The sequence below is a fragment of the Cyanistes caeruleus genome, chromosome 4 (genome assembly GCF_971803275.1).
Source record: "Cyanistes caeruleus chromosome 4, bCyaCae1.hap1.1, whole genome shotgun sequence".
Taxonomy (NCBI): Eukaryota; Metazoa; Chordata; class Aves; order Passeriformes; family Paridae; genus Cyanistes; species Cyanistes caeruleus.
The window spans coordinates 26,478,823-26,501,628 of NC_141704.1; the positions used below are offsets into that span (position 1 = coordinate 26,478,823).

The following is a 22,806-nucleotide window of genomic DNA, read 5'->3' on the forward strand; positions in this document are numbered from 1 at the left end:
GCCTTACCCAGTGCCTGTATTTGTCCCCCTTTACAGTGATTCTCTAATGAAAGACATCTGTTGTGCAATGCTTGTCATCTACACTTTGATAAATGCACTTGAGTGCATATTTAGGTGTTCAAAATTATTGGTATCTTCAGCTCATCTGTGTTTCGGGGTAATTCTCTACAAGTGATGTGGGCAGAATGAATACCAAACATTTCAAGGTCAGGTACTGCACTGATTCTGTTCGTTGTGTTTATATCACTTGCCTCATGCTCTTCGTGTTGTCAAAAACTCAACTTTCATACTAAAAGAATACTGGCAGTACCATACATAATCAAGATGGTCTCTTGTTAGTTTTATTTGTAAAAAGCAAAACTGAAAAAAATGTGCTGAGGGGAATAGTTTTGTTATTTATTAGTGAGTTACATGACATAGGAGATGATAATGTGGAAAGCTTCCAGGCAGTGGTTTCTACACTCAAAGTAGCTCACAGGTGTTGACTGTATTTTTAGACCCAGCAAATGAGGCAGAAAGGTTAAGTGACCTGCACACAGGCAGCCAGCTGCACCACCAGTTATGGGACCTGGGCATCTCTATTGGAGTCGCTGGTCTTGGTCGTGACAAAATTGTCCTTACACACTCTCTGCTGCTTTTAGAATGAATCTCGAAAGTGATGAAAACCTGGCATGATTAAGGAGATATTCTGAACTCTCTGGTGTTTGTAAAGTGCTTTTTTGATTTGCAAATTGTTCTCAACATCACATTTGGGGAAGTGTATGGGTGGAAACCAAATGCATCTTTGACATTTCTTTTATGCATTGCTGTCAATCAGTGGCACATTATATTATTCTCGTCATTTTAAGAAGAAAGGATTAAATCACTATTTGAAAATTCTTGGGAAGTAATAAAAAAAAGCAAAGCATTCAGACGTTTATCTATGGTGAAAATAAGTGCATTTTTGCTATTTCTATAATAACTTTTTTCTCTCTGGTTAAAATATTTTTGAAGCTCACTGCTCTTTTTAAAGCAGCAAAGACTTATGACTGCTTCTTTTCCTTTCAAAGGATTTCCTGCTGCAGATTTTCACAGTATTTCGGATACTAATACGACCAGAGATGTTTCCAAAAGACTGGACAGTGATGCGTTTGGTTGCAAACAAGTAAGGCATTTTTAATGTTATTAAAAAGTACAGGTAATATGCACAGATCATGATAAAAGTGAAGTTATAGGATGTATGTAATAAAAATTCAGTGTATTTTTTATAATGTTGGCTTCAATTTTTCTTCTTTTAATTTAAGATTTCAAATCTCTGGACTTCCTTTATATAGCAAATTTATGATATAATCTGTACCTCTTTCTGTTCTCAATTTTTGTAAGCACATATAAGTGGAAACTCAGAAACACTTCACAGAATAAAGCTGAAAGCATCAACAGCTTTGTTTTCCAAGTAACAAATGACAAGTCTCTAAGGGTCTTCTTCATATCTGTTTCTTGAAATTCTGAGTTGGTAAAGATCTGTTTGCTCTCAAGAAGAAATTAAACATAATATTGTTATCGATGCTTTTGCATGTTTGTTCATTTGGTGTTTGTCAGAAAAATCACAAAATCAGGAAATGAGGTACTGCACAAGGCAACAGTCACGGAAGGCTCTTAGTGAGATTTTCAGATGAAACCTACCTGTCAGCCATTCTTTCTCTGCTCAGGCCTTATTTTTAAAGAAACAGGTTCCCAGCATTTCTAAGAAGTAATTACAACAGGTCTGAAACAATATATTAAGTTTTATTTCACCTCTATCACCACCTATCCTTTTTGCAGTCTTAGGTTTAGATCAGATAAACCAGCCCAACAGTCAGCACAGCTATGCAAACATCAGTGTCAGCACAGGAGGGGCGCTGTGTTGGGCACACCTAGGAATCCAGAATGAAGGATTGACTTTAACTTCCATGATACGCATCGCAACACCTGATTAAAATTCAGTTTTAGTCTGCATTGTGCCTGCTGGCTTCAAGGAGAATTTAAATTTGTGGTGCTGTGCATACTACTAGTAGCAATATTATTGGTGCAATTAAATTTAACAACCTTGTGTTTATGATCTGTATTTGTTATGAGTGTGTGTGGATATGCAAGAATAATAGTATTTCTTCAAACTTTGTTGTGACTTCAAACAATTTTTTATTAATTTTTGTTATCGCAGTGCAGCTAATTTTTTCAAGTTTGAATTCCAGGAAAAAGAAAGTTACTAATTAAAGAATGGATATGATAATTTGTTTCTGTGTATGATATTAAATAAGGTATGACTGATACCAGCTTGCATCATGCTTAAGAAATAAACAGTGAAACACAAGAAAGAAGGGAAAAAAAATAGGAACTTTTAGACAAAATACATAATCTAAGAAAATTTTACATATTGCAGTAACAGCTGCCTTGGCAGATGGCTTTGCAGCAGCTGATATGTACAGAACTAAGGTTTAGGAACGACCTTGGCACATGTCACATGGCTGGTGATATTCAGATGATACCAAGTTCTGCAAAAGGAACACTTTTTTCTTCTCCAGTATTTTAGTAACCATCACACATCTCCCTTTATTAATCCATGTCATGTTGTTTCTAACCATCTAGGAGGTGAGTCTATGCCCAGTTCTGTCAGGCAAAGAACATAGGCAGAAGCTGAAAATAACTGCTGGTGGGAATTGGCCACGAGGAGCTCACCAGACCAGCTAACTGATCCTGATAACAATTGCATAAGCACTTCTGCCAGCAAGCAGGCTATAAAGCACCTCTTTACCAATTCAATAATTGCTTGGCCAGGAATTTGTTTCTATGTGGAAGAAGTGCTAGTTTGCTGTGAAAGAGGGGGTTGACCAGGTGTACTTAAATGGGTGGTGAAAGCTGAAGCCTCATTGTTCTTATGTTCTTATTCTGTTCTTTTTTGATGCAGCAGAAAGGAAAATCTGCTTCTGTTCTCTTGTCAGCTGCAGAGAACTAGTGTTTCCAGAGCTGTTTCTGAATGGGAGCTTCTTCCTTTACCTCGTGTCCCTCACTGCAATGGCAGGGACTGCTTTCCTTCATCCTCCTCAAGGTGCTCAAAAGCACAGAGTAGTAGCTTTGCTAGAATTGTTCCAGCCCAAAATCTTTAAGTGCAAAGGAAAGAGCCTAGAGGTAGGATGTGAAATTAAGGCACTGCCTGTCCCACAGAGAGAAGTGAGCTGTTCTTCCTGGGCTTCACTTCATCAGCCAGAGCACTTCCAGGGATCTGAGGCTCTTCAGAACGAAAGGCAAAACTTCTTGAACTCTGCTCCATTCCTGTCTAAAAGAAAAAGCTAGAAGGTCTAGCCTGTCTTTTTAAGAGCAGAATTAAGTGATCCAGTAAATGTGGGTCTTTTCAAACTTCTGCTTCCCAGGTATAAACCAAGTGCTGTATTTCCTGTGTCCCACAGCCACCTGCTGATCCATCTCTCCTTTCACTCGTGGGACGGTGGCTCACCTGAGGGCAGTGTGTGTGTCATGGGAGCTTCACCCATGGCTACAGTCACATCAACAGCAGCAGCACTGGCTTTCTCTCCCTGTCCCTGGAGTGATAGAATTCAAACTCTGATATTTACAGGGAGAGAGATCTAGCCTATCTGAGCCTAGGGAAGAAATAAGTCTTAGAAAGGATATAATCACGGAATAAGCTTTTCCTGGAGCAGAAATTACTTTTTTTTTCCTCTTACTTATGTATACAGAATTAGAATTACCTGAAATATTTCTAAGTCTTAAAATGCCATAATTCTTACAATATACAATATTTGCATATAAAAATATCATTGCCCCCCGCCTTCTAGTTTGCTTTTTTTTTCTTTCTAGTTGTAATTCTTTCAGTAATTATGTAGGTTCTGATACTTGGATGCTGTTTGGGAAATTAAAAAAAAAAACAAACACCAAAACCAGAAGATGCTATGAGCTCAAGAAGTCGAATCTGTAACTGTCCTGAAACTAAGATGTTTCCTGATGACACATGTATGATCTATAGTTCTGAATGTTCTGATGCCCAATGTGTGGAAATATTAATGGCTAGCATTATAAACTGCCAACTGACTTCTAAAATTCAAGAAATAAAGTAACATTTAAAAAGGCAAACTTAGGACTAAAGCAGGGAAATAGATTTTTTGAATTGTATTCTGTAATGGAAAGAGAACATGCAAAAACATCCTTAGCTTCTAAGAGTTGAGTGAAGAGACAGAAATAACTGTTTAAAGCTTCTGTGTAATATTTATTATATATTAAAATCTATATTGTATATTAAATATTATATAATTATAACTGTGTAATATCTGAGCTAATCAGCATGCATGCAGGAAAGCAAACTAATTATTTGTGGTCTTTTAATATTTCTAATGTGGAGATTACTACTGAGTGACAAATATGACTATGTTTACTATGGAAAATATAATTTTAATTTCTTTCATTCTAGGGGTAGACTTCCTTTCTACGTTAACTAGGTAGTATCTAGATTCTATTTGTAACTGCAGAGGAGCACCACATAATATAGGAAGATGTCTGAATTTGTTGCCTAGCGCCAGAAAGAAATACTAAATTTTATAGCAAAATATGCCTAATTAAAATTGAAGCTTCTGGAGAAGACCTTCACAGTTTCAACTGGAAATCACTGTGTAATGGTCACTGGCTTCAGTTTCCTTAAGGTCAGGAAAAGAGTGACTTATCTAATACTTTAATTGCCTGGCATCTTTTGAGAGCAGTTAAGAGACTCAGCTGAATTTCGGGTATGTCATGTTATTAACAGTTGAGGAGGGACTTGAAGAGCAAAGGAGTTTCATTTACTTGCTGAGCAAATCTTTGATATTTATGACATACTATGCCTTGTGTATTATTGAACAAAGAACTACTTTTCTGCTTCTCTTGGTATGCAAGAAGCTTTAATTTTCAAGACCTCTGTTTAATTAACTATGTATATCCTTTCAGCATTCTGTTTAATGGCTGAGATGCTAGGTCATCCAGTCCTCAATTTGAATATCATAAGCATACAAAATAGATGTACAAATAATATTATTTATAGTAAAATAATTGACCTGTAAAGTAAGATTTACATAATATGTTGCTTAAACTGAAATTTAAAATATATCTACTGACAGTTGGGCATAAGGACTTTAAGCAGAGAATCCTTTTGGTTATCAAATTTAGTAATGGCTGAAATACATTATTATTATTATTATTATTATTATTATTATTATTATTATTATTATTATTATTATTTTAACTCAAATGTAATACACAGTAAGGGAAGACATTGAATCAGCATTAATGTCATCATTATGGCGCTCTGAAGAATCCTGTTAGCTCCCATGGTGTGGGAGTCTGAGACTCCTACAATGAACAAAAATTCTTGCTTTTATGTAATACAAAGTGCTTGCTAACAACATTTTTGCTTTTATGTAATACAAAATGTTGCTAGCAACTGAGCCTGACATTCAGTCCTTCACAAAAAACAGATATACATAGCCATGCATGTATAAATAAGCTCATAAACATATAAGAGTATTTACATACACATATATGTGATTCAAGGTTTATTTCATTTCTTTATGAAATATGAAATAATTTTTTTTTCTGTTTGAATACCTCTGCATTTGGGATTATTTCACTCTGAAATAGCAAAGAATGGAATAAGAAGCTAATGTTATACGTTTGTCCTATATCAGCATGGAAAAGGAAAGCTTTCATTTTCTGCCACTGGTTGCCCAGGCAAAAGCCAAGTTGCCAGAGCATAGCCCAGGCATTAAACAGTTGTTGAACTTCTGGATTTTTCAAACAGCTTATTGCAGAAAGGTTTGCTTTGAAAATTTGATGGAAAAGCCATTCCACCAACAATGGCCTTAGCAGATATTGGGTTAGCATCCTGTGCATGAGTCCAGAATAACTTAGTAGCTAAAAGCAGAGGGGTTTTGCCTGTAGAACAGGCAATCTGAACAAATATGTGGCAGGTGGTAAGAGGAAGAAAAGCAAGTCTTGTCACAAACTCAGTAGTTTATAGTTTGATACTCAGATGGATTTCAAATGAATGTTGTTGTTTGGAAATCACTGGCTGGGAATCAACTTGGAATGTGAGTACTGTACCAAGTCAGGCAGCTGTCCTCTGGCTGCTGCTTCTGCTTTGTGAATTTTTACTTTTATTGTATATGAGCATCCCCAGCCTTAGCTTGTTTTCTGTTCTACCTGATTTTAGATTGTTGTAGATTCAGAATAACAGATGGTGGGGCAAAAACAAAATCTTCAACCTTGTGTGTTGCATCTGGTGTTTTGAGGGATTTTTCGTCTACAACATACCCTCTCATATTAGAGACCCACATTTTTTCAAATAATCCATATCATAGCTTTTGGCTTACCAAATAAATGAAACCTGAGTTAAGTTCCCTATAGGAAGAAATACTTGCATTGCAATTATTCTGTTAAATCAGGAAAATTCTTTAAAAAAATATTCTAAAATTTGCATTTAAGATGTCTACTTTATTCACCTCCTAAGGATTGAAGATCTTTCTCTTCAGTTTCACCTGCCATGGAAGAATGTAGCAAGAAAGGAATTGTCTCAGACATAAATAGAACTATATAATGTAAACTTGGCGGTATGGTTATGAATCTTGTGGAATTTTCTCGAGTACAATTTTTTCAGGGATTTATTACTTTTGACTTAGGTGGAAATTTCATCTAACAATAATTCTAATAAACTGACTTTTTCTACCAGAATGGCTTCCTGAAATATATAAACTGTTTCCATTTTGTGACGCATATGGACCTTAAATCAAATCTTGCACAACAACAAGAATGATGGGGCTCTGTTTTTATCCATGCCTTGATTATTTACTTCACTTATACTGCATTTTGCTAATGTTTCACTTTGTATTCCATGCTGCAACAGCGAGTGCTGTACATAGGCTGTAACTCTCCATTGGTGAAAAAGTGGAATTAATTTACTGATGAGTACTAAGCATGGAACACTACTTGGATAGAAAAGTTACTGTGTTATCCTTGAGAAAATAATATGTATGAAAACACACTTGAGCAATGGCATAGGAATAAATCAAACTTGAGACTCAAGCACTGTTCTAAGAACAGACCTGGCTGTTATGGGGGTTCAGGCACATCAAACAAGAAGGTAAAGTTTGGTGGGGACAGTAATTTTAGAAGTAGAAGGATGGAAGCAAACATTTGAACTACTGATATGTTAAATTATACATAGCCATTTTTTATTTATAAATGTGTAAACTGTCACAAGTGCTAGAAGAAAAGTACAGTTTATCTCCTAGGTGGGTTGGCTAACTTCTCCAGTATTGTAAAAATGAAAACTATTGTAACCTTGTAACATATATATATATATTGCTGTTATTATACTTAATGGGTGTTTTGTATTGAATGCATTGCAAAAAATAGTAAAAAAAACTATGGTCAAAATATAGAAAGGGAAACATATTTTAGTGTTGCAACAGCATGCAGGTCAAGAACTATGTTCAAAGAAGAATTAAATGTGTTAATAATAGATGGTAATTAAATGAAATGTGTAGCTATAACCTTTTTCTCAGAAGATCTTTAAACAGTTGTTGTAAAATGTTGTAAAATACATAATAGCAAAAAGATCATTCTAGTTTTATTTTTTTTTCTCTGTGTAAGTATTCACTTCTGACTGTTTTCAAAAAGAATTTAATGCTTTATATGGATTTTTAGTTTGACTAAATATGTTGGCAGACAGCAGTGCTGCAGAGCTTAGTTTAAGGTTTGAACCACTGAAATTAGGTGTATTTAAATAATCTCAAAGAATGCTCTGTTTCTGTAGATCACCAAAGTGGGTTGCTACAATAAACAAAGCCATCATTGACCCCTGGTGACAATCACTGTGAAAGGGTCTTGGTCATATATATTTATTTTAGATAGATTACTATAATTCAGGTGGGTGTAAATGTAGGGTAATGTATGACTTTATACAACATACAGCCTAGAAATCTTTAGAAGCAGATCCTTCTTTCAGAGCTCGCACAGTTTTTCATTTATCTGTTGTCATTTTTGTCCATAGGAGTGTCAATGTTGAATACTGGCATTTATTAGATATTTTATATTTATAATCTATATGCACTTATTTGCACTACCAAGAAAGCTGAAAACAAATTCTACAACTCTGTGTATTAATACCATTAAGACAAGGTGTGTCGTAAATCTGGAATCATAATTATTTTCAGAACAAAGTTTATGATTGGTCTTGGTTATATTCTTCTATACAGAATGCCTTTTTTTTAGTGCACAGTCTTATAGCACAGCTTATCATCTTAATGGGCATGTTTTCTGTCAATAGGTGCTGTTAGGTATTTGTATGATATGTTGAAAATGATTTGAGTATTAAATATGAATTTCCACTTAATAAAACTCTCTTTTTTTGTTCTTCCCAGTGTGATCATTACTACAGTCTTGTACCTTTCGGATGCCCTTCGTAAAAACTTCTTAAATGAAAACTTTGATTACAAGGTAGAGTAAATGATGGATGCAACAGTTGCTACATCATCCTGTGGCTTGGTGATTATTAAACTTAGCTCCAGCATCTAAGTAGCTAGAATATGTACTAAATCAGCAATTTCAAGCTTTCAGAGACATTTTTTCCTTAAATACAGGACTATCTTAAAAATGAGTGCTGTGAGGTTTTTAATTTCATTTTATTTTTCATTTTGTTATTTGAGCATCTTTGTTAGACTACTTATTTAGGATTTTTGCATCACAATTTTTTGGTTCATAAAAACTAATGAAATTATTTAGCTGGATTTTTTAGTTATTACAGAAAGAAAAAGTATTTCATTTTTTTAATCAATGCAAATTTATATAAAATGCAGATTTATATTTTTGTAATATCTCTAGACCAATTAACATGTTGCATAATTAAAATTAGAAAATTATGACACTTCATGGTGAATGTAGTTAAAGATGTTAGTGTGTACCTCATATAGTGCAATACTGCATTTATAATAAACTGTGAATTACAGCTTTTAGGATTCAGATGAGAAGATGTAGGAATGTGTCTGAAAAGACACATTTCCATGGAAACAAACCTGAATGAATGTTCTACCCAACCAAGAGACGTTAGTCCAACTGCTGCATCATGAAAAGTGCAGAATCTCCTTCCTAGAGAAGACACTGAGTTCTTGTTGACTTCCAGCAGGGCTGTGGATGCTTCTCTGAAAATCCAGACTCCTCTTAGATAGATTGGCAGGAATGCAGATTTATCTACTTAACTGAACATGAGGAAGCCTATTCTTTATGCATTTTTGTAAGTTCAGAGGCTAAAACTAATAAAATAATTTCCTGTAGACAAGACCTCTATGTTCCTTAAACTTGATTAGCAATGTTATTGCTGTCCTGCCGAACTGCAGGGTCTGGAATAGGGCTCCCTCTACGCTTCCAGTCATGGAGCATCTATGATTGGTTATAGTAATTAGTATTTCACTTTAATTTTATCTCTAAGTAGAGATAAATCTGATTTATAAAGCATGAGCACAAAACATCTGTATATCTGCAATATCGTAATGAAATCTGGCTTTAGTTTGTCCAGTGAAGGCTGCAGCAGGTGAGACTTGCAAATAGTGTTACAAGGTATGATGGACAGAGAACGTCAGTCCTGTTATGTGATAGCTTTTGAGGATTTTTTTGGGTTTGGAATTAAAGTCATAGCTTTCATAGTTTTCTATTTAAATATCCCCAAAAGAAAGTCTCCAGAAGGAAAGCTTTTTGATTTGGAGGGGTGAAAAAACCCAGTCTGTAACTTTTACATTTTGAGGTGTAGGATATGCAAATAGATGTAGTTCTGCTGAACATCTTGGGGTTGGTGAAAAGAATATTTTGAGTCAAAGAAATTTAGTCAAAAGCAGTTTGAGTAATTTATTAGTTGAGATTGAAATAAGGGCTGTGATTTGAAATTTTGCGTTTGAGTGGTCATGAATTGTACTGAGAAAGTGAAATAACCACATGCCATATGCTTATTGTAGATATGGGATTCCTACTTTTTTCTTGCTGTCATTTTTATAAACCAGTTATGTCTGCAACTGGAGATGTTCACACCTTCCAAGAAGAAAAAGGTTTTAGAAAAGTAAGTATTGCTATCAGCTTGTAGAAAACGGCAAGAAATTTAAAATTTATCAAAATGCAAGACCTTGGAGGTTGCAAAAGGACCCCCCCAAAAGAGAAACATAAGAGTACGTCCACTGACTAGAAAAGAGTTGGTCCTGGCCCTTTGTACAAGTCTTCAGAGCCAGTAACCTTCATATGAGTGCCTAAAGTGGTTCAGACACTGGGAGCAAAACAGACGTTCATTGCCAGCGAATGCCTAAGTCAATCACACTTGTTCAGGTGTTTCTGCTAGGCACTGCACTATTGTCTGTATGAATGAATTGTATTTCTTTAAGCTAGAGCAAAACTATTTGTTCTCAGAGAACTGGAGCATGTTATGGCAAAAAATAGGTTTTGCTTCTCAGCTGTGTTACTGATGTGTAGCATTTTGACAATATTTCAAATAAACTGGGTTTAGGAATCCAGTTTCAGCTGGGTGTAATCAAAAGTGAAAAAGACTTGGGAGAAGCCAGCACTTTCAAAGTTGAACTACAAATGAGACATTTAATTTAATAATGTGATGGAATGGCATATGAACTTGATTTTCTTAAATTATCTTTCACTTGCTTGCTTTATTTTTTAATACACTGCAGATACGGTGACATGAGGGTGACAATGGGATGTGAAATCTTCAGTATGTGGCAAAATTTAGGTAAGTGATTAAACACATCATCAGTAACTCAAAATGAAAGCCAAATATTAGTTCTTTGCCTATTATATATACTTCCCAGTGATAGACAAGTTGTTGATAATTATGTTCAAGACATGAAGTCTTGATTCAAGTTTAGGGAAAAGTTTGTCATCTGTAGTTCCCTTCTTTATAGCTAAACTCAGCTTTCTATGCCTTGATACTGTAGCTTACCCATCTATTTCTTCACAGAGAAATGAGAGAACACCATCAGAGAAAATTAAGAAAAAAAGTACCACTCCTTCTGGGCAGAATTATTATGCCTTGAAATATACTTAACGTTCTTATTCTTAGCCTTGTTGTCAAATTGTTTAAGGACAAGACATGTCTAATTTTGAAGCTCTCCTGAGATCCTGGATTTGCATCAGGTCTTCTCTGAAGTCTTAGTTGCACTAAAATATAAAGGCACAAACAAGTCAGTGACTAATGTATTAATGAGACATTGGACAACATGGAAAAAATACATTCTTGAATATAAACTTAGGAACACATATTTTTAAGCAACAATTGTGCAAACTCTTTGCAATTACGAGTGTCGGAGAAATGCAGTTCAATGTTGTTTGGGAAAAAAATAAAAAGTGAGTAGAAGATTTGGACACTACATTTGTCGTCTTTATATTTTAATTATTCAATATTCACTTCATCAGAGGGCTTATTAAAGATACAGCAACTGTCACCAGTGATTTCTGAGATACTGTCAATTTCAGGTCTGTCAATCTTTTCCCCAGCACAATAAGTAGTTGCAAAAAATTGGTCTTTCAGCTCAGCCTGTACTAGAGAGACATGTTCAAAACAAGAAATATTTTCTTTTTAATATCTTGTTAACATCTCATAAGTAGCATATTTTACTTATTTAAAATATTTAGTATTGAGTCACTAAGACATCCCTCTACATTACATGAATACATTATGGATATTTCAAAACGGGTATATCTGGGATACACTCCCAGATCTCATCTCCTTCCTGCACGTGTGTGGAGGATAAGTGTGCATCACCTCCCCACTCATGTTGTTCTCTGCTGAATGGAACCTTGGGATGCAGTCAAATGATGCCTTTCAGTAGGGTGAGTCTTGTGGGACACAATATGGAGCTCATCTGGTAATATGCCCAGCTAAATGTTAGGATATTTATTGCAATTGGTGCAATGCTAGTTGGCATTTTACTATTCTTGTAGCAGTAAGAGTCATCGTATCATAAGCCTTGATCCTCGTACAGTCACCTTGCTTTCATAGGGATAAACGTTCTAGGGTGTTTCCAGAAAAGGGAGTTCATGTTTTCCTTTGCACAAGTGCAGACACTGAACAGAGCAGCAAGCAGGGGTGAATGCTCACTGGAATATCCAGAGGTGGGCTGGACGTAAATGAATTCCTAGCTTGGAAAATCAGCGCATCCTGATTCATAATCCCTTAATTTTGAGGTTATAGGAAGTCTTAATTGTGAAAAATTGAAGCTGAATGGTCAGTGTTTGCTGTATGCCTTTCCTGCCATTTCTAGCTTTTCTGACAAGAACTTAATTTTCTTTTAAGTGGAATGTTGTGAGATTTTTTAGAACTGATTTTAAAGCAAGTTGTTTTAAGAACAGCTGGGTTGTATTTTCGTTTTCTTGCAATTGAAATATGTACTTCCATTTCTATACTGGCAAAACTAAAGATAGGTAAAAATCAAAATACTTACCTTTTTGATGAGCACAGATTATCAGAATATCAGAAAATTAATGATTTTGTAAACACAAGTATGTAGGTCTTAGAAAACAAATTATTCCTCTGAAATATAAAGGAAATGCAGAGAGTGCTTTGTCTGTCTTTGTTCTCTTGCTGGAGGATTAACTTCAGATACAGCTAACCTACTGTCACTTTTGAACTCAGTATTGCATAGTAAAATCTGATAAATTATGTTTGCCTTATGTTCTTTTGTCTATAGCTTTCACTTTTTGGGCTTAAGGAATAGTCTATGCTGTGATGGACATGTGATTAAAAAAAACCCTATGGGCATTTAAAATGCTATTTTTTCATTCTTCAGATAGCATTTGGATTGCTTGGTAACTCACAGGACACTCAATTCACATTCAAGTTTATGCTCATTTTCGTTTTAGGAGAACACAAACTTCACTTTATTCCAGCATTGATTGGCCCTTTCCTGGAAGTGACCTTGATCCCTCAGCCAGACCTGAGGAATGTAATGATTCCTATTTTCCATGACATGATGGATTGGGAGCAAAGGCGAAGTGGCAACTTTAAACAGGTACTTTGTGTGAAGCTGTTAATAAAACAGGACTGAATATCAAGCCGTTCATAAGAGTCCTGTTGTGTCCTGGAGTTCCCTTGGTGGTTCGGGGTGGAGAAGGTATCCACAACTCTGCCTGTGGGAGAGGGATTACAAGGGCTTTCCCTTTTCTCTCTTTGCAGGGCTAGTAAGGTTCTCTAGTTAATACTTTTGTGTTGGTCATGTGAGATGAGGAACAAAATCCATGGCCTGCTGAAGTGAAGAACAAAACTTGAGCTGTTTTCAACAAGGTTGTTGTAGTGGTTTTTCACCTCTGCTTTACAGTGGTACAGACTGCTGGTTAGATAGGATTCAAACAGCTTCCCTTCTGGTTACTATGGAAAAATATCAGATGTTCTTCAGTAAAGATCCAAGTATGCTTGTTGCTCAAACACTTTCTTAATGGGCTAGAAAGGAACGACCAAGAGTGCCATCTGCTCCCTCAGCTCCCACTCAGTTCTTTCACACTGCCTCAAACCATCCTCCGAGCCCTCCTTCTTGCTGCTTCAAAATGAAGGAATGTAGAAGTATTTTAATTACTCCCAGGCAATCATAATGCTTGGGGTGGGACCTGCATCTAAAACACAAACCAAACTATTAAAACCAGAGTAGTGCATGTGAGATAAATAAGTAGCTTTTCTCCATCAATATATAAGCTTATTGCTAAAAATTACCCTAGAAATGTTAACAAGGAGTGAGAAGGAAGAAAATCCACTTGTTCTGCTTCTCTGTCTTTTCAGATTGGTTTTAAGTGTAAATTGTAATAGATTTATTCTGTAATAAAATAATGACAACAGCTAGGTTTCTCCCCTAGATTTGTGATTGTTAATGTATTACTGATAAAAAGGAGGTTTGAAATATAAATACACAGCGTAGCAAAAGCTCTATATTTTTTTATAATCAATGCACTTAAAAATATGCATTGGAGGAATCATTTGCCACCAGATTTTCCTAACCACCAAGTTTCTTTGATAGCTCATATCTAAGTCCAGGGAATTTGCTTTCTAATGAAATACACTGGCAGGTAAGAATGTTGGGAGACTCTGAGCTCCCAAGTATTCTGAACAGTGCAGACATTTATGTGTATTAAATTATAAAGAATGGGGTGCAGGTTGGAAAAGATGATATTTTTACTTCAGTCTAAGAAAATAGGTTGTGCTTACAGCCTTGCAATGAGAATTCAGGCAATTTATTTGGGCTGTGTGCTTTTCCTCTGACTCCATAAATAGATAGCTGCCTTAGCAGCAGCAAATGCTACTCAGCCTGTAGTTTTAAAGTCACGTTGCTCAATTTAAATTAGCTCCCTCCCTCCAAAAAAAAAAAAAAACCACCAAAAAAAAGAGAAAGCCCTACAAACCTCAGGAATTATAACAGCTTCAAAGAGATGAAGTGACTTATCACATGATTGACCAATAATTCTAAAATATGCATTTAGCAAAGTCCCTTACATAAAACCAGATCTTCCTTCCATTTTCTCTAATCTCATTAAAAGAAAAAGAAGCTGTTTACACCACACTTATATGTTGCAGGTGGAAGCAAAGCTGATTGACAAACTGGACAGCCTAATGTCAGAAGGTAAAGGTGATGAAACATACCGAGAACTCTTCAACAGTATGTGAGTAATATGTTTATCTTATAATTCCTTAAGCTTAGTTGGCTGTATCAGATATAAATGTCATTGTAGAGAAGTAATGCTTAAACCAGTTGTGATGCTCATTTTTCTTTTTTTTTTTGTTTCCTTAAAATCTGAAGAATAAAATGTTTCATGGTGTTGTATAGCATCTGGCAGTAAAGTCTGGCAGTACTTTTCGCATACAGCTATAATTGGGAAAGGCTAAATCTGTTATATCACAGAACATTCTCTTTCTCTACCTACTAATTTTAAAATCAGAAAAGCTAGAAATGCATCATAATTGCATAGGGTGCAGGTAGAGCTCAGATGGAGCATTTTGAAAACAAGGCATGACAATTCAACAAAAAGCATTTAATAAGTGATTTTCTATGGCTACAAACTTGTACTCCACTGGGTAATGTCACTTGTTGATTTCCTGTTTGATGTAAACAATTGTGTTTATTCTGATAAGATTATTTCTTTTAAATTCTTTTGACAAATGACTGGCTAAGCTTTTAGTGTTTTCTAATAAATGAAATGCCACTTAAATCTAATAGGAAAAGCTAATGATAATGCTGAAGCACCTAAAGTCGTGCATAAATTATTCCACTGACTGAAATACATTATTGTCACAGAGTACAGGTACAAAATAACTAACTGGACTCTATCTCTGTTATTCCTCAGAGCTCAATTCCACCAAAGTGAAAGATTTCACTTAATTCTGATATATTTATTTTAGTAAGAGATGTGGTATTCCCCTTCAGGATTCCAAGCTGCTGTGTTTTATTCAGTTCTACTAAATACAGGATTTTTTTTTCCTGTTTATACAGTTACTTAATCATTCTTTCTTCTTTAAATATTATTTTTAGCTCGCTTGTCTTTAGTTAAAGAACAAGATTCAGGTCTTGGTGTCTGAAAATAGCTAACATTTAATAATCCGTAATTGTACTGAGTTAAAAAAATAGAGTTCCTAAATATTTATCATTTATAGAAGCAAAAGTGGGTAGAGAGATTAGGTAGAATAGTATGGAATTGAAAGAATAATAGCAAACAGCAGTACAGTATGCTAAAGCAGAACTTTCCTGTAATTATTCATGACATTTTCATAATCTGAGAAAAGATAATAAAAGGTAAAATGTTTTCAATATTTTAGTAATACAGTATTCTAACTGTAAAATTAAGCCATTAAAAGAAAAGCTCTAATTACAAAATGAAGCTTATATAAAAATACATCACTGTGTCTATCACTGAAATAACTTAGAATTCTATAAGAAAACATGTAAGTATCAAGTACAGTTCCTAATTTTTTATGGTTTTGAGTTAGATTTCAACTGGGGAATGTTAAACATGATATAGTGAAAAATGCCGAGAGCCTTTTATAAATCTAAATGCTGAAAACATAGTCATGGTAATTTAAATTGCAAAATGTCTCACAGCATCAGTATACTTGTTGTTTCTGCCACGGTATAACAGAAGTTTTAAAACTAAACTGGGAAATTTCAGAGTAAGTGCTCAAGTTCACTCCCAGCTAATGAAAAAGGTATATTTATGATTAGTTTTTTTCTTACTTTGATTGACTGTACATGCATTACCATGTCTCAAGAGGAGAGCCTGTAGAAGATACTAATCTAAAATGGAGGGTGACATATTGCTCTAGGTTATGTGAAGAAAAATGATGAAAATCAGATGGACAGTTCGGGGAGTTGATTGCAAGAGACAGGGTTGGTTAGCCTGAGATTTTGGGGTTTCTTTATTTCTTCCATGGGTAATTTTAGGAATAAGCAATATTAGGGTGTTTACACAGTGAAAGAAAGCAGACTTGTGTAGGCTGAAGTGGCAGAGATGTAGCAGGTACCCAAAAACTGAAATAGTCATGCAATTTCGAAGCAAGCAGTGGCTTCTTAGTCTTTAATGAAAGGAAATGCTACAATATCACCTGATCTTTCTGAAGATTAGGCGTGGTTGCTTTTGATTACCAAGGAGATGCACACACCTACTTTGAATACAGCCTGGGAACTGCAGCAGTTGTGACACTTTCAGGTTTTGTCATACTGTTTATTTTGTCTGAATTAGAAAATGAATTTAAATCTCTTAACTCCCACGTTAACTGCCTTTTTTTTTTTCCCGGAGACAATCACTGCATCTTTCCTTTGAATGTCTATTTTCAAGGATAAGTTATAAGCATCTCTGGAGATAGCTAAAACATTATGTGCTTAGAATTTGCTGCCTACAGTGGGCATTTAGATAGAATTACCTGTATCAAATAAAAACTCAGAGAAAGTAGGGGGAAGGTGACTGTTGTTTGTTTTGAATCAATGTCTTTCTAGGGACTTGAATGTGACCATTCACTGATTAGCTCCTTATGTCATTTGAAGGAGCTGCAAAACATGAAGTAGTGAACATTTTGTTATGGTGAGAAACTAGATGTTGCAATTGCTATCCATTGTAATTATGTTCTGAAAGCTGTTCTGATCTACATTTACATTGTAATACTGCACTTGAATTCCTGAGTTAATTAGCACCAGGAAAAGAATGATTTTACTTTATTAAACAGCTGGTGGTTAAAATAAAATTCTCAGAAGCTGTGGTATATACTCAAGTAGGTCTTTCTTCTGAATCTGATGCATTCTGCCAGTTTTTTACTTCTGTAACTGTATTTCAGTTTGGCCTAAGACCAACCACTTCAGATTTGGAAGTTAAGTGGCCACATTGAGTCACAAAACCTAATGAGTTCTGCTGGGGGCCTGGCAATGAGGCTTCTCTTTGAAGAGATTGTAGCTGGCATTCAGCTGAGAAGGCATTTATAAGTTCTGCCAGTTTCTGGGTGACTTCTCCAGCCATAAATCTATTATATAAAAAGTGATGGCTGCTACCTTTCCTCTGCTGCCTTCAGTCATCCTAGTTTCTTCTCCAAATGCATGACTAAATTCGGCACTGCCCAGTCCATTAGAGTCTGTCTGGAGAGAGTCTTTTGAGAGCCTTTACGAGTCATTCAGGGAACCCCTGGCTATTGTGAGGTCTTTGGACTCCAAAAGAAGCATCCAGATGTTTTAAAGCACCTCTAGAATTAGCTAGTGCTTGTGACCTAAAAGCCTGAAAAAGGCTGTGGTTTAGGCCTACAAAATCCATTTGCTGCATGATTGAGCTAGCCTGAACATTGTTCTAGCCTGCTGTTCATCCCTGGAGAACTCTGTTCCTCTTGATCACTATTCTCTTATTCCTGGGGTACCCAGCATTAAAAATAATTAAATACACACGCGCACACACACACACCCACCCCTTGCTCCCCACCAAGTAAAACAAAGCAAACCATAATTGTTCAGGTGAGCTCAGTGTTAGGCTATAGCAGCATGGATGTACAGAAACATTTTTATAGTCTCTGTTGTTTAACCCCCTTTTAGTGCTTTGTACAAGACAGCCAAGCATCTTGGCTGTGCTTTGGAATCTGTAAGAACAGGGATTCAATTCTACCTAGATTTAGCCAGAATATGCTTGAGTAGCTTTTTCATTCTGAGTGTTTGTTCTGTGCATTGTGCTGGAAATGTAGCACGGGGAGAGGGAGGCATACATCAGAAGACAAGTCTTAAATTTTTTCAACCGACCATGTTGATATCAGCTTGTATAAGTACTTTGAATGTATCTACTCAACTCATTATTAGAAACTGTGTCTTTATAATGAATGTGCCAATGCAATTTTAAAGAAAATGCCTAAGTCAAATGCAGAACCATCTGTTTTAAATGAGAAGTTTTTCTAGAGGAAGTACCGGTTGTTATTTTGTTGAATCTAGGTTGAAATGTTCCTCTTTAATATGGGGTTAAAACAAAGTAGAAACAAAAAATCCCTGCAGCAATCAATGTTTAATAATGTGACAGGCTCTACTCTTATTTCTTATTAGACACAAAAACTTCTATTAGAAGGAACATAAGGGGTTCAGAAGTGAATTAAGTTAGCCTGTGTATTCTGTATGGAAAACAGAGGTGCCGGCTTAGTGCTTCAGCATTTTCTGGTTAAGGACAGTCTTGTCATCTGCCTGCTAGCAATGAAAGATAGCCAGCCTCTAATTGTGAAGGAAAGACATCTGACTGCCTCCTGGAGGGAAGTGAGTTTAAGATTTGTATATGGGTGCAGGATGAAGATCACTATTTCCTCCTCAGTTCCAGCAGAGCACAGCTTCATTTAGGTCAAATTTGCTTGGTGAATTGCATCTGTGGCTTCCCCAAGCCTGTAAGGAGCAGAGCTGGAGTGTATAGCTAGTGCAGTTGGCATGTAGGAGTTCCTGAGCGCTGTTAGAGGTTTGAAATTTGGACGTAGGAGTTGTTAGGGACTGAGCATGCTCAGGGTAGATGAAGGTCAGTGGAGCTGACAGCTTGCCCACTGCAGACAGAAGGTTCAGAGATGCTATTAACAACTCTCTAAAAACCTCTAAGGATGTGGGAATTTTCAGAGGCTTCTAAATAAACCATAACTGAGTGCATTTTCAGGGAGATTGCTGAAATATCTCCATGGACGTGTCATCCACCTGAGCTCCTGCACCAAAGCATAAAAGTAACACGGCTCTGTAGATAAATATTTCTTTGCTCGTTCTTATATAGAAAATGTGAGAAATTCATGCCTAAATGATAAATATTTGATAAATTTAAGCAATGAAAAACAGAGGCTTGTAGCAGAATTATATAAAGAATAATAATAAAGAAAATTATATTCAGTATAGTTTTACTGACAGCTCCACTTACGTTGCCATTTTGAAGTCTTTCAACTTCAATGTGTAATCAGCATTTACATTGGCACAACAGTTTTTAATAAAATAATCTTATGACGCTATAAACTAATGCAATTGTACATCTGCATGATAGTATGTTCTCAGAAAGAAATATTAAGTGAAGAGGGAGATATTAAGTGAAGGGGGGGGGAATCATCTTGTTAAAATCCCTCCTCTATTCTTAAATTTCATCCATACTGAAACATTAGAGAAGAGAGGACAAAAGGAAACATCTTTATAAAAAATTGAGAAGGTATATTGAGCTGATTAATATTCTTTTCTAGGAACACCTTTAAATTCCACATATTTTGACGTATCAGCATGAAGTGAATATATAAATTTTTTGGAAGAATTGTGTTAAGTCTTTGGGGTATTAATATATTCTGAAAATTAGGTATTTGATATATTGTAACCTGATGCAGCTAATATAAAAATCATTTGTTTTGTCAATGCTTCCTGGACTAGAATTCCACTTTTTGGTCCTTATCCTAGGTAAGACATTGTTTGCAAATTGTGCTTCTTGGGAGGGTGTTTGTGAGAGAAAATCTAACTATCAAAGATGTTGCTAAGGTATTAAGGTACTGGTAAAAGCAGAGAGGTTGTCATAGTAACAGTTAAAAATAAACAGTGACATTTTTCTGGCTTCTTTTTTTTTCAGTCTGCTGAAGAAAATTGAGCGGGAAACATGGAGGGAAAGTGGTGTTTCATTAATTGCCACTGTGACTCGCCTCATGGAGAGGCTCCTGGACTACAGGTGGGTGATTATCACAGTTTAGAGGGAGGGTTGTTGTCTTTGAAATATTAGGAAACAAATACAGTTATCTTGCTGAAACGGTGGCTGCACATGGGTACATGGATACATCAGCTGTAAGTGCTCGGGATCTCTGACAGCAGCTGCTTTGTCAACAGGAAAATGCAACTGGGCAGGATGAAAACAACCAAGCAGACTGCCCCTGGTGTAAAAAATCTAGTGGTGTGCTTGAGTTTCCTGTCAGGGAATGTAGTAACTTTTGGCAGTAGGTTGGTGACTCAAGTCTGTCTGAAGACACAGAGCTCAGCAGTAATCACCTGACAGTTGTTTTACACAATATGTAAAATTCTTACCACTGTGTCAATCATGCTTAGTTGTAGTGTCAGCTGGCACAGTGTGTATGTATACAAAGACATGATCTCTGGGTGAGCACCTCACATCTGACTGTACCACGTGCTCCAAGGAGAGGGAAATGAGAGGCATGTACTCTCTTTCAGGAGTGTGAGACTAAAAGCAATTTTCCCTGTCAGTTGTGAGCCTGTGTAGAGGCTTCACATTTCAGCTTAGTCCACCTTATGGCCACCAGCTGTAGCATTTTCCACAGCTTAAGTGTAAGGTTTTCTCCCTGATTCCATAAGGACACACGGTGAGACCTAGTACTGCACTTGCTGTCATCACTGATAGTTTGAAAGGAAAGCTATTTCATCAATAAAGAGACTGAACTCTTAATTTCTAGAAGCATGGCACTCTTCTCTTTCTCTTCAGGGATCAGCTGGATTGCAGCCTCTAGGGCTCCCAATCTTTCCTAACAGTGGTTATGAGAGTATCTGGGGCAATGGTTTAGCCCATGTATTCAAGAATGTTTTAAAGTTATGTTAAATTTCTTTTAGTAACTACATTTTGATGTCTGCCTGTTGCTCTTTTATTTCAGCATGGTTATACTGGCTACTTTTTTTTTCCCTGTGTGATATAAAAAGGTCACATAGTAATGACAGAGCTGGAAAGAAAACATTGACTTTCTTGTCAGTTGAGGTATTCAATGTCCTACAAAAGGAGGCATGAAATCTCTTAGCTACTTGGTCAGCTATTCACCCAAATGCCATCATTTCAGCCAGCTTGCCAAGTCAAATATGTCTGTTTTCTGAGGTGTGCTTCACTGTAAGAGGATAAACAGCATTCCTTTTTACTTTCATTACTTTCTGCTTTAGGGACTGCATGAAAATGGGAGAAGTGGATGGCAAAAAGATTGGCTGCACTGTTAGCCTTTTGGTTTGTATAATACTTTCTCTTTCCCTTTTTTATTTCAGTTGAGCATTTTTTACTAAACATTTTCTACTATATGGATACACATTTGAATAGGACATACTTTGCTTCTTGTTGCAATTTGAGTGGAATTTGACAGAGTAATACTACACTTAGGATCACTGTTCATTTTTTCCAGGCAGTAGGGAGTTAGTCTTCCTTGGCATTTTATAGCTTGGTTCTGAAAGGTCTCCAAAATCTCTTTATTCAGTTTTATGTCTCTTCTTGCTGGATAAACTTCACCAAAGTACTTTCCAATTTTAATTAGTCTCTGAGTTTGTAGAAACAAACATGCCTTTCCTTCTCTACCAAACCCAACAAAACTTACATGATTTCTCTTGTTTATTTTCATCCCCAATAACTGATGCAAGTTGGTTCTTATAGCATATAATATGGGATATCTTGTGAATATTGCAGGCTGACTATTCTCTCCTGATTAGAAGAGAGAGAAATGCTGCTCAAGACCTCCTGTATTCATGCTATCACCATTACCACAAACCAACAGTGCTAAGCCATAGTATGAAAAAGATGTCTTTTTTGTTTACAAGATACATTTTGATTCTAGGCCAGTTTCCACTGACAAATTTGTTGACTTCTGTTAACCTTGGAAAGTTTCCATTTTCATGGTGAATCTTTTGAAAAGCTGTATTTTTAGCCAGAGGGGAAAAAAACCCAAAATAAGCTGACTTGTAATTCTGCATTTTTGACGTCAGTGAAACAATTTCGTATCACTTCTGAGTAGCAGTTATACATAAGAGAACAAAGGATTTCTTCAGTAGGAAAACAGTGTTCTAAATAGGGTTGATATTTACTATGAAGCCATAAAGCAGCTGGCTTGCTGTCAAAATATCTGGCATGATCTGAATTCTGTAAAGCACCTGGATTATTTTCATCCCTAAGGAGTTTTTAATCTATTATTAGCAAATCATCCAAGATTTGGACAAATAGAAAACTAAAATATTTAAAAATTCCAAAACACCATATTACTTTTTAATGAGATTTTCAATGACTCATACAGTCTAAGCTGGATTTCATATCCTAATAATTTTCAAAGAAATTTTTAATTCTCTTGAACAACAGAGAGACAAGAAATGCTAAATTTTCTCAAATCAATTTAATTTTTTTTTTCTTTAAAGTTTTTATTTTTATGTTTTCATAATATTCCTCTCACCTTTTTCCTTGATAATAACTCAATTTACGAAACAGTAGCACAGAATATAAATTCTGTACTTAGGAGAAAAACTGCTCAGAGTTCAAAATAGCAATTTAAATAATAGAATAGAAATTGTTAATTGCTAGTGAGAACCA

General features: G+C 35.8%; 1 protein-coding gene across 4 annotated transcripts in view; it reads left to right on the top strand.

Moving 5' to 3' along the window:
* Window positions 1-22,806, top strand: part of DOCK4 (dedicator of cytokinesis 4) — a 213,920-nt gene that overhangs the window by 159,240 nt on the left and 31,874 nt on the right. For 2 of the 4 annotated variants that reach the window (XM_086887100.1, XM_086887102.1), the window contains exons 27-35: window positions 1,050-1,144; window positions 8,418-8,493; window positions 10,002-10,102; window positions 10,716-10,774; window positions 12,904-13,052; window positions 14,603-14,688; window positions 19,911-19,937; window positions 20,104-20,199; window positions 21,405-21,465. In XM_086887100.1, the coding sequence (XP_086743226.1) occupies window positions 1,050-1,144; window positions 8,418-8,493; window positions 10,002-10,102; window positions 10,716-10,774; window positions 12,904-13,052; window positions 14,603-14,688; window positions 19,911-19,937; window positions 20,104-20,199; window positions 21,405-21,465 (750 nt within the window). The remainder of the gene's footprint in view (window positions 1-1,049; window positions 1,145-8,417; window positions 8,494-10,001; window positions 10,103-10,715; window positions 10,775-12,903; window positions 13,053-14,602; window positions 14,689-19,910; window positions 19,938-20,103; window positions 20,200-21,404; window positions 21,466-22,806) is intronic. The other 2 variants (XM_086887101.1, XM_086887103.1) reach the window with 1 other exon arrangement.